A 12,355-nucleotide genomic window follows, 5' to 3' on the forward strand; every position below is an offset into this window, starting at 1 on the left:
TGTGTCCCTGTGTCTCTCCCATCTCTCAACGTCTCCCTCTGCTCTCCTCCTCAGCAGCTCTCTGCCCTTTCTCTTGGCCGTTTACTCCCGGTTCTCCTGTGAGAACTTGCTGGAGAGCGGCGCGCCCAGACCTGCCTCCGCCCCCAGAACCCTCGAGCCAGCCTGGACCTGTACCTTTAAGAGCCGGCAGCGGGGGCGGGGTCTCCGTGGGCCCCGCCCCTCCTGCCCCTCCCCCTGACGTCCCTTCCTCCCCGGCCCCTTGGTCGCCTCCCTCTGCCGCCGCCCCGGGCCGGCTCCGCGCCCCCTCCCCGGCCCCCGCCCGTGCACCCTCCCGCTTGCCCGTCGCCCAGATGGCGCCCCGGGGTCCCCTTGCACGGGGCCACTAGGACCCTCGGTGTCTCCTCCCCTCCCCCGTCCTGCCCTCGCTCTTTCGCTTGCTCGCTCAGCGAGGACTCGGGCGTCCAGCGCCCAGCTTTTTTGAGCTCGCGTCCCCAGGTCGGCTGGGGGGGGAGGGGAAGAAGGGGACCCCAGGATCCCCACCCCCCCCCACCCGGCCGCCCCTTGTCCCCTTCCCTCCTGGGACTCCAGAGAAGATGTCTTCGAGGACGGCGCTGGCTCCGGGCAACGATCGGAACTCGGACACGGTGAGTGGGGCCCAGCCCCTTGGGGAACCTTGCTTGGGTCCGGCCACGGAACCCCTCACCCTGCCGGGCCGGTGGCCCCGCGGATCCTCGTCCCCTTTCCCTGCTCCGCAGCCCCCACCGACGTTTCCCATGACTTTGAGGCCTCTCTGTTCCCTCCTCCCCGCAGCCCCAGCCCAGCCCGACCCCTAGGGGCGTCCCTGTCTTTGGACCCTTCTCTTGTCCCTCTGCAGAGCGCTTCCGCCCGGTCTCTTCCCTCCAGGAAGCCCCCTCCCCGGCCGGCCGGAGCCCCTCCCTTCCCGGGCTGCCGTGTCTGTCCCCTCCTGGCTCGTCCGCAGCCTTGCAGGGCTCGACCCTTCCCGGCTCGTCACGTCCCCGGGTCCCTGAAGCGCGGCCCTTGCTCTCCCCCCCCCTCCCAACCTCCCAGCCAGGCCCGACCCAACTTGGCCCTGCTGTCTTCCCTGCCTCCTGCTTGTCGGGGTGCTGGCTCCCCCTGCCACCCCTAGTCAGTCCAGGAGCCGCCTCCCCCAGGAAGTCAAATGCCACCTGGGCCCTGCATGGCTCCTTCAAGGTGTCTCTGCTCCCCGGCTTGGCCCTGCTCGGCCCAGCAGCCCTGTCCTTGGACCCTTGGCTCTTCTGGGCTCCCCTAGATGCGACCTAGACTCGGCTGGTTTTTCTACAGGAAGTCTTGGCGTCCAAGCTGCAGTCTTCCATCCCGGGCTTGGGTTTCCAGGCCCTGGACCAGGCTGACTCCTCCTCAGCTTGCAGGCAAGCTCCAGCCGAGTCTCCCAGCCTCACGACCCCTCCTCACCCGCTTCCATATAGACATTTCTCCTCCGCTTCCTGCCCCCAGGTCTGCACCCCTAGACTTTGGACTGGACCCCAGGCTCTAAGCCTTCCTCCCTGAGGTTGCTCTGTCCATGCCTTTGACCTCTTCATGCTGGACCCTTAGCCCTGACTTCTGGGAGTTAACTGAGCCCGAGTGTCTGGTTCAGGGACTCTTGGCTGTTCCCTGTCTCCCATCCCAGGACTTCCTTCCCTCACAGCACGTCCCCCCCCTCCCCGCATTTCCCATAATTCATGACAGCTTTTTCAGATCCCTCAAAACCAACTCATCAATGCATTCCCACTGGTACGTGGGTTCCTCCATCACCCTCTCACTGCCAGAGCCCAACCAGACACTTGTTTTGAGACAGGGTCTCATTCTGTAGGCCTGGCTGTCCTGGAACTCACTCCTAGACCAGGCTGGCCTTGAACTCACAGACGTCCGCCTGCCTCTGCCTCCTGAGTACAACAGTGTCTCTAATGCCAGTCAGGAATACTTCCCTCTGTCCCTCTCCCCTATTGGCCCAAGTTTCAAGTTGGCGGTTTCAACCAGCCCCACCCACCTTGGTTCCCCAATCATTCCAAGAGGTACCCGCTTCCAGGTTCTTGGGTTCAAATGCTGCCTCCACGGACCAGTCTGCATTGTGTCTTCAGACTCCTGGCTCCCCCCCTCATTCCTGCCTTGGAAAGTGTATGTGTGTTGGGGGGGTGGGAGTAACGACTTGAGTCCCGCAGTGAATTACCGGAGACATGTGGGTGAAGGCTGGTACATAGGCGGCGCTCACGGCTGTTGGCATGGCTGTGGATCTGAGTCAGGAGGCGGCGCGTTCTCAAACTCCAGCTGTCCTTAGTTGTCAGGGAAGCTCGCAGAGCCTGCTTCAGCCTCAGTTTCCCTGTCAGTGGGTTGATGGTGGCACCTCCCCAGCAGGGACTTCCTCACATCACCTGTTGTGGTTATTGCTACCTTAGTTATTCAAATAGACTCAGATTCACATCTCATTGCTGTGTGACCTCAGGCCAGTGACCTCACCTCTCTGAGCCTTGATTTCCAAATCTGTAGGATAGCGGCCAGGCCTTCCTCTTTCCTGCGTTCCTAAGATTGTTGGCACGGAGTGGGGATACTCAAATGGGTGGTTCTGTCCCTGGTTCATTCTGGAAGGGTGACTTATGACTGTCTTGGCTAAAGTGACACCCATCTCTTTCTATAGCCTGATGTTACCTGGTGATTGTGGTGACCGCCACATATGGACATACTCTTCTACCCCAAGGTCTAGGGCTCGCAGACCAGGGGCCAGCTTCCATAGCTCCCCTAGCAGCAGGACCAGTGTTGGGGCCCTGGGCCTTCAGGCGGGATCCAAGCTAGCTGGTGATGCTAGCCAGTTTTAGCTCGTGCCTCTGACCCTTGGGGGGTTTCCTCATCCCTTGACCCAGCTACCCTCTGGCAGGGGTCCCTGCCAAGCAGCTTTCAATGGAGCCTTCCTGTGAGAGAGGCCCCCTGGTAACATCCAGCAGGGATTCTTCTCCAGGCTGTTGGCTCAGCAGGGATCAGAGACCTTATCTTCCATCTCCACCACCTGCCTGCCCCTTGCGGGTTGGGGGGGGGGGAGCTGAGAGCCACCGCTGGCATCTGGGAGATCTGGGAAGCTCAGCACTCAGGAACCTGGAGCTCAGGAGCCTGCTCACCCACAGGCCCTGTGCCCTGTGCCCTCTCCCTGCCTGAGCCTTAGGGAAGCTTGAGTCTGGGTTTGAGAATGCTCTTTGTGACTGGACCCATCGTGGAGCTGGGGTGCCAGTGGCATAGGTGGGGAGGTGTGGAGGGCACCAGGGGTGGAATTCGGCACCACCCGGCCTGGGGTAGTCTTTTTTCTTTTTCCTGCCTACTACATCCACAGTACAGTGCTGAGGGTAGCCAGGGGCTCTACCACCGAGCCACGCCCCCAGCCCCTGATTAAGTGCTGAATTCTCTCAGCTCTTTCCCTATTCCTGAGGCAGGAGCTCACTGAGTTGTCCAGGCTGGCCTTGAACTCACTGCGTCATTCAGGTCATTCAGACAGATCTAGAATTTAAAATCTGATGCCTCTGCTTCCCTAGTTTTTTGGGATGACTAACAGACAGACCTGGTAGGCATCGTCCGCTTGCCTGTTGTGAGGAAGATGGGTGACGGTGGCTGGCCCCTAGCCCATCCCAGCTGCTGTTGCCCCCTGGACTGTGGAGTGCAAGGACCTTCCTCACTGGGCTCCGCTGGGGACTGAGTGTGGATGAGGCTCCTGTCTGCACAAGCCTTGGCCAATGGAATCATCCACCTGGTAAAAACCACGTTCCCAGGCTTGGTGGAGTAACCAGTAAGCTCAGCTACTTGGGAAACCGAGGCAGGAGGATTTCAGGTCAGCAAGACCTTATCTCAAAATTAAGATTAAAATGAAAGTTGGAGGGAGGGATGGGGAGGGAGGGAGGGATGGGGAGGTGGCATGCGTGATAAAGTGCTTACTGGACAAAAAAACAAGGACCCGAGTTCAGATTCCAGTACCATGTAAAAGCCGGGCATGGCGGAACATGCCTGTCACCCCAGCACTGGGTGGGGGTTGGGGCGTAGAGATGAGCTGATACTAGGCACTTGCTGGCCAGCCAGTCTAGCTAAAATGACAGTCTCTAGGCTCAATGAAGAAGGAGCGCTTCCTTTTGGGTATATACCCAAAGGATGCTCAATCATACCACAAGGACATGTGCTCAGCTATGTTCATAGCAGCATTGTTTGTCATAGCCAGAACCTGGAAACAACTTAAATACCCCTGGACTGAAGAATGGATAAGGAAAATGTGGTACATTTACACAATGGAGTACTACACAGCAGGAAAAAAATAATGATATCTTGAAATTTCCAGGCAAATGATGGATCCAGAAAACATCATATTGAGTGAGGTAACCCAGACCCAGAACGAAAAATATAATATGTACTCACTTATAAGTGGCTTTTAGACATAAAGCAAAGAAAAACAAGCCTACAATTCACAATCCCAGAGAACCTAGACAACAAAAAGGACCCCAAAAGAGACATACATGGATCTAATCTACATGAGAAGTAGAAAAAGACAAGATCTCCTGAGTAAATTGGGAGCGTGGGGATCATGGGAGAGGGTAGGGGAGAAAAATATATAGTTCACTAAAAACAGTTTTGTTATTTTTGTTTTTTTTTAAAAAGGAAGTGTTTCAAAAACTAGTGTAGAGAGTAACAGAGGAAGAATCCCAAAGCTGACCTCTGACCTCCACAGGGGAGCATACCTGCACACACATACAACATACAAGAGAAGGGATACTGGGGACATAATGCAACGCTGGAGCCCCTGCCTAGAATCTTCCAGTGAGGGACTGGAGTGTGACTCAGTGGTAGAGCCCCTGCCTAGAATCCCCCAGTGAGGGGCTGGGACGTGGCTCCATGGAGGAACACTTCTCTAGTAGGGAGAATGGGCCAAAGACAAGAACGGGTGTAGAAGTGTGGCTCTGTCTAATGTAATACATGTAAAAAGATGTCAGTTTGGCAAAATGACTGGGTTCAGTTCCCCGCTCCATGCCTCAGTTTCCCCTGACTGTAAAATGGGGACGATGATTCATGCATGGGCTGTCTGTGCTTGTGAAATGCTGATTGCTGCTGTAGGGTGGTCTGGCACAGCTTCCCTGCCACAGGAGCCCAAGCCTCCGCTCTCTGGCTGTCCGGCCTTCTCCCTTCCTCCGTGTCCTGTGTCCTGTTTTTCTTCAGCTGTGAGGACAACACGGAGGGAGATCTGGCCAAGAAAGGAAGGCCCAGTCCCTGGAGGTTCCCAATCAGGACAGGGCAGCTGGGCCTGAGCAGGTCACCTCATTGGAGAGGCGGGGGGGGGGGGGGGGGGGGCAGAGGAGTTGATGGCGTGGGAGATGGCAGGGCAGGGCACTCGTCCCTCTCAGGCATGGTGGCTGAGGGCAGTCAGGATGAAACAATGTTTTGTGGAGAGGTGGACAGAATGGCCAGCACAGGACGTTGGGGCAGCAGGGATGGCGAGACAGCCCCCACCCCGTCTAAGACTCTCCCAGAAGCTCCCCGAATCTCACCCATTCCAAGTTGATTTCTCTTTTCACACCCATATGTGGGCTGATCAGGAGGATCAATTAATTAGGTGCAAGCTGGGCATGGTGGCACAGGCTGGTAATCCCTGCATTTGGGGGGCCGAGGCAGAAGGATTAGGAGCTCAGGGCCAGCCTGGGCTATAGGAGACCCTGTCTCAACTGTAACATAAAGTTCAACATGCTTGTATTTCCAGCCCTTGGGAGGCAGAGGCAGGAGGATTGCTACATGTTCCAGCCCAGCTTGGGCTACAGAATGAGATCCAGTACCCAAAAAAGAGAGAGAGAGAGAGGAAAAAAAGAAAAAAGAAAAATATGTCAATAAATGGGATACCACAAGAGAGCAATGCTCTGTTGAAATATGTGCATCCCGGTGACTGTGAGTTTAAGGTCACCTCCAGTTACTTGATGAGTTCAAGGCCAGCCTGGGCTGCTTAAAGCCCTGTCTTCAAAAAACAAACAAACAAAAACAAAGAAAAATGCAAGGAATGTGTTGCTGGAGGGTTTTTTGTTTGTTTGGTTTTAGGTTTGGTTTGGTTTTAGACAGGGTTCCTCTGTGTAGCTTTGCAGCCTGTCCTGAACTCTGTAGAGCACCTGGCCCCAGACAGAGATCCACCTGCCTCCCTCTCCCAAGTGCTGGGATTAAAGGCTTGGGCCACCACCCTCTGGCTCATTGCTAGAGTTTTCAATGTAATATTTTGTTTCAAACCCTGGAAAACTGGGCATTGGGTAGTGAAGCGACCTCCATAAAAATGTCCGAATGGTCAGCTGGGAATGAGGTAAGGACATGTTTGCCGGGTGTAGAATTGAGGGACTGGAAGGCCGGGTGTGGTGACTACAGGCCTGTAATCTCAGAACTTGATGGGCCAAGGCTGAGTATCAGGAATTCAAAGTCAGCCTTGGCTACATAGCAAGTTGGGGGACAGTCTGACCTACGTGAGACCTTCTCCCACCTTCCCCATTCTCCACCCCAAGGAAAATAGACTTGGGGCTGAACAAGGGGTGTTGACAGATGAAATGGGGTGTTTGGGATTTGTGCTGGCCAGAAAGGGGGTGTTGTGTCTGGATGGAGGTCGATGTTCATTGGGAGTTGAGGTCAGCAACAGTTTTGAAGAATGTAGTCTGAGATGCTGATGGTCGCAGGAGTGAGAAGGGGAGGATGGGGTTCTTTAGAAGCCCCCATTTTGTGCATTGCTAGGCATAAAACCCTGAGCCGTGTGCTAGGGAACCAAGCACTCCACCTACCATTGAAATCCTTCCCCAGCACTTGGTTTTTCCTTAGAGGAGGCCGTGTTGACCCCGTGTGGTGGTTCATGATGGTCATCCCAGCCATTGAGAAGTGGAGGCAGGCGTCTGGGACATCAAAGCTACCCTCGGCTACATAGCCACCTTAAAGCCAGCCTGGGCTTCAGAAGAGCCTCTCAGCAAAGCAAGGCTTGCTGTGTAGGTAGCCCAGGCTAGCCTGGAACTCAGCCTGTGATGGCTGAGTATTCCCGATCCACCTGCCTGCACTCTCCATCCAGAGTGCTAGAACCTAGGGCATAATGCCTGCCAGGCAAGCTCTCCGCCATCCAAGCACAGCCCTACTGGAGACCTCTTTGTGGGAAACGGGGAGGCCCCAAAAGCAAAGTTTTCCTATGGCCCGAATTTGCAAAGAGACAGGAGGGCACACTGGCCAGAGCTCCAGAGAGCCACCCACCCTGGCCCTCGGGTGCCACTAAAGTGGGGTGGACTGGGATAACTTGCGTGCTTCTCTACACACAGCATGGCACCTTGGGCAGTGGCCGCTCCTCAGACAAAGGGCCCTCCTGGTCCAGCCGATCCCTGGGTGCCCGTTGCCGGAACTCTATCGCTTCCTGCCCCGAGGAACAACCCCATGTGGGCAACTACCGCCTGCTGAGGACCATCGGGAAGGGCAACTTTGCCAAAGTCAAGCTGGCCCGGCATATCCTGACGGGTCGGGAGGTGAGTGTGGGTGACCGAGGGACGCAGGGGCAGATGGCAGGGCAGGAGAGTTCAGGAGGTGTGAGGTCTGGACTGGTCCTGCTTGGCCTTCTAACCATAGAGAATTCCCCCACGTCCTCTGAATTTAAAGTTGGTTTTGTTTTGTTTGGAAACATAGTCTCTCTACTGGCCGCCTTGGAACTCCTTATATAAACCAGGTCAGCCTTGAACTCAGAGAGTTCAAGAGATCAGGCTGGCCTTCCAACTCCTGGAGATCCACCTGCTTCTGCCTCCCGAGTGCTGGGATTAAAGGCATGTGCTTACCATGCCTGGCTTTTAATATTATTTTGAAGTGTGTGTGTGTGTGTGTGTGCGCGCGCGTGCGCGCACCCAGTGGCCAGAAGGGGGCATAAGATCTTCTGGAGCTGGAACCACAGACCCTGGTGAGCTTCCTGACATGTGCTGGGGCAGACACTGTCCTCTGGGGAGCAGTAAGCACTCTTAAATACTGAGCTGTCCATCCAACCCCAGCTTGCTCAGATTTTTCCAGAACAGCCCCAGTAGGAGAAGAAAATAAGTTAGAAGATTCCCTGAATTGTCAGGAAGTCTCGGGTTACAAGTTTCTTGCCTGCCTGCCTTCTCTTTGGGTTTTGCATGTTTTTGTTGTCTTGTTTCTTTGTTGTATATATGTATGTAAGAGGGAGGGACCAGACATGACATCAGGTATCTTTGCCCCTACCTGTTTGCCTTGTGACAGGTTCTTCCACTAAAATGGGACAAGCTACTGGCATCCACTGTCCTACTTCCCACTCCTTCCAGTGCTGGAGTGTGAGGGGCTGGGGTGTGGCTCAGTGGTAGAGCCCCTGCCTAGAATTCCCCAGGGAGGGGCTGGGGTGTGGCTCAGTGGTAGAAGGAGTTGCTTGGCTTACACAAGGCCTTAGGTTTGATGGCCAGGACCACATAAACAATAGAACCCAGAACTCTAAGAACTAGGTGGTGGTGGTGGTGCACACGCCTTTAATCCCAGCACTCAGGAGGCAGAGGCAGGTGGATCTCCATGAGCTAGTCCAGCCTGATCTACAGAGTTCGTTCTAGTTCATTAGGGCTTTTTAAGAAGCAAAACAAATCCTAAGAAACAGACCAGCAGGCTGATCGTCAGTATAAATTCAAATTAAAATCCTTTTTTTTTTTTTTTTTGGTGATAGGGTTTTCTAGATTGACCAAGGCTTAAGTCAAAACTCCTTTTAGTTTTAATTTCATTTATCTGTTTTGTGAGGGCATATTTGTCCAGAGAGGTCTGAGGACACCCTGCAGGAATACATCCTACCCCCGCCAGCATCTCAAACACAGTATTGGGGATGGAATCAGGCTAAAGCCTTAGCACCAGCCATGTGATGGCAGCGCCGGTCTCCTCCCAGGAAAGCCGAGTTCTTTGTCGTTTCACAATTTATTCCTGTGCTCCGTCACTTTCACACATGAAAGGAACCATATGATCGTCTCAGTGCTGGCATGGAACGTGCCTGACAGAATTCTCAAAAATTCATGTGTGAGAATCCCGCAAGGGCACGGGGCCCGCTCCCCGAGGCGCGAGCACAGGCTGTTCCCCATATGTGGGGTGCGGACTCCATTCCAGAGGTTGCTTCCCCCCACCATTATATTTATTTTAAATTTAAATTTTTACTTTTTATTTATTTTTTTCCATTCTGAGACAGGGTCTCACTGTGTAGTCTTGGCTGGCCTAGAACTCACAGAGATTCCCCCTGTGAGTTCCACCACACCTGATAGAAAATTTGTTTATTTACTTTCTTATCTAAATTGTGTGTTTGTGTTTCTGTGGGTGGATGTGTGCACAAGAGTGCAGGGGCCCAAAGGGGCCAGAAGATGATGTTAGACGTCCTGTCACTAGAGTTACTGCTGGTTGTGAGCTGCCAGGCGGGTGCTGGGAACTGAAGTCCGAGGGGCCCTCTGCAGGAGTGGTCACTGTGCTGAACGCCTCTCCAGCCCCTCCTGGCCTGGAACTTGCTGTGTAGACCAGGCTGGTCCCTCCCTCTGCCTCCACAATTGTTGGCGTGATAGGCATGGACCGCCATACTCAGCTCCGTTAAGACTTTAACATCCAGAATTTCAGAAAATTTGAAATAATGTTGCATGCCTCTCGTGTAGCCCAGGCTGGCCCCAAATTTGCTATGTGTTCTGAGCTGGGGGATTTTGACTGTCCTGCCTTCTTCCACCTCTAGGTCGCTATCAAGATCATTGATAAAACCCAGCTAAACCCCAGTAGCCTGCAGAAGGTGAGGCCCAGAGAAGGGAATGGGGCAGGAAACACAGTGTGGGTAGAGCTCAGACTTAACCGGGCCTGGGGAGGAAAGGATCCCCAAAGCCACCACCCCTCACTACTGTCTGTTTTTCCTTTGTGGCCTTGCCCAGCTGTTCAGAGAAGTTCGAATCATGAAGGGACTCAACCACCCCAACATCGGTGAGGAGATGCCGGAGCTGGCCCAGAAGCCGGCTGTGGTGGGGCCTTAGGAAGGGAGAGTGGGACTGTATTAGAGACCCAATCGCTGAGGCGCCGTCATTGCTGTGTAACTCTGGGCAAATGACTTAGCTTCTCTGAGCCTGTGTTTTGTCTTCTGGAGTACGGATCTGTATCAAGGTCATAATGACTGCACTAGACTCACACATTGCATTCGGTTTTATGTGAACTGCCATATACAGTGTCATTAGGCAGAGGTGAACACACTTTAGCTCCCCTGGAGGTGGCACTGACCTGTATTTACTGCTTAACTGCTGATTGCTGGCAACGTGGGCACAGATCCCAGCCTCATCGAGCTGAAACTGTCGTGTAGAGAAAGGCAGGCTGAGCAGCATGGAAAACCTGGCCACAAGTAGGGAGCCTTGAGGGTTCCGGGGGAAGGCATGTGATGATTGGCAGGTGGCAATGGGGTCTGGGGGGGAGAATGGCCGCTCTTCCACTCTCACCTAACCCTGCCTGCTCCTCCTCCCCCTCCCAGTAAAGCTCTTTGAGGTGATAGAGACGGAGAAGACGCTGTACCTCGTGATGGAATATGCCAGCGCAGGTGAGGCCCCACCCCCACGCCCTACTCCTGCACCCCTGCACCCCCACACCCTGCTCTCACAGACCCTGCACCACACGCCCTTCTCTCACACCCCTGCACACCCACACCCTGCTCTCACACCCCTGCACCACATGCCCTGCTCTCACACCCCTGCACCGCACACTCTACCCTCATGCCATCTTGCTCCAGCCTTACCCCTTCTCCCCCCATCTGCAGGAGAAGTGTTCGACTACCTCGTGTCGCACGGCCGCATGAAGGAGAAGGAGGCCCGGGCCAAGTTCCGACAGGTGAGACGAGGCGCCGCCCACCCCAGCTCCTGGGAAGAAGGTCCGAGTGAGGACCAAGTAGGGCACTCTGCAGATGCCTGTGCACGGGGTGGGGTGTGCAGGGACTCGGGTGGGAGGAAGCTGTTGGAGACCTGGGGATGCTAGTGATGAGCGTGGGTATACAGGTGTGTGGATGTGGAGGCCTGGGGTGAGGGTGGAGGATGGGAAAGGTGCCAGAATATGGATGGCAGAGCTGGGGTGTCCCCAGCACTCAGGATGGGGCAGGGGATCAGGAGCTCAAGGTCATCCTAGCCACTTCAGCTGCATAAGACCCTGTCACGAAAGAAAGGAAGGCTGGGGAGCTGACTCAGTGGATATAGCACTTGAGCAAGCCACAGACCAGCGTTTAGCTCCCTGACACCGGTGGGATGGGCAGGAAGGTGGGCATGGTGGCTAACCTCCATCCTAGCACTCAGGAGACAGACGGGCTCACTGTGGCTGGGGAACTACACTAGCTCGATTGGCAGAGACACCTTTGCCCAGTAAATAAAGTGGAGAACAATCGAGGAAGACCCCATGTCCACCTCTGGCCTCCACACGCATGCACACACGCACTCACATGCGTGTGAGCGTGCAGAAACACACACAATCTCATAGAAGACACACAGGTCTATGGACCCTTTATGAGGTACGTGCGTGTGAGTGTGTGATAGCTGCGTGCATTGGAGGGCAGGGTGGGAGTGGGGTTTCAGGGCAGCAGGACCTGCGGGTGCTGCGTTGGGTGTGTCATGCAGTGCCCTGGTGTGGAAGATTCCATGAAGGGCACAAGTCGGGGTGTGGACATTGGTGGGTGAGAGTGTATCTGGAGGGAGAGGACACAGCAGAAGTCAGGTGACTGGATATGCTGTGTGAGGCCCGGGTGAGAGGATACGCACATGTGAGGGACAGCAGGGTGCAAAGATCCAGTACAGGTGTGAGACACACAGGCATGTCAGCCCGTGTGGTCTGTGAGTGAAGCAGGAGCACACCCTCTGTATAGGGTAGGACCTCCTCCAGGGACTGCCTTTTGGGGGTGAGGATGGTAGCCCTAGTGCCCACACACCTGTTTCCAACAGGGGCACTTGGGGAGTTTCCAGATAAGACCTAGTCCCATAGACGTGTTTGTGTGTGTGTGTGTGTGTGTGTGTGTGTGATCTGACTGAATTTCAGGTGTCAGGTGCTGGAGTTTGCCTGGGTCCCCTGTTCTCTGAGCCTGACTGAGGCCCCAGGGGGGTGTACCGGGTGTGGCGGTCAGCCGCGGTCACTACCGACTGTCTTCTACCGCAGATCGTGTCTGCTGTGCACTACTGTCACCAGAAGAACATTGTACACAGGGATCTGAAGGTAAGCCCCTCCCACCGTGACCAGGCACCCCAGCCCTGCCAGCCACGCCTCATGCTCCCCGGCTGCCACCCAGTACCCAGAGTTCTTTCCCAGGCCTTTGTGAGGTGGGAGGACTGGGACCAAG

At 55.1% G+C, this 12,355-nt stretch overlaps 1 protein-coding gene across 2 annotated transcripts in view; it reads left to right on the forward strand.

The window, feature by feature from the left end:
* Positions 1–347: 347 nt before the first annotated feature.
* Positions 348–12,355, forward strand: part of Mark4 (microtubule affinity regulating kinase 4) — a 30,035-nt gene continuing 18,027 nt past the window's right edge. For both annotated transcript variants that reach the window (XM_087908398.1, XM_087908399.1), the window contains exons 1-7: positions 348–644; positions 7,326–7,526; positions 9,743–9,796; positions 9,933–9,981; positions 10,517–10,582; positions 10,799–10,869; positions 12,175–12,231. In XM_087908398.1, the coding sequence (XP_087764524.1) occupies positions 594–644; positions 7,326–7,526; positions 9,743–9,796; positions 9,933–9,981; positions 10,517–10,582; positions 10,799–10,869; positions 12,175–12,231 (549 nt within the window). In that variant the 5' untranslated portion in view covers positions 348–593. The remainder of the gene's footprint in view (positions 645–7,325; positions 7,527–9,742; positions 9,797–9,932; positions 9,982–10,516; positions 10,583–10,798; positions 10,870–12,174; positions 12,232–12,355) is intronic.

Source organism: Myodes glareolus, chromosome 1 (assembly GCF_982192425.1).
Source record: "Myodes glareolus chromosome 1, mMyoGla1.1, whole genome shotgun sequence".
NCBI lineage: Eukaryota > Metazoa > Chordata > Mammalia > Rodentia > Cricetidae > Myodes > Myodes glareolus.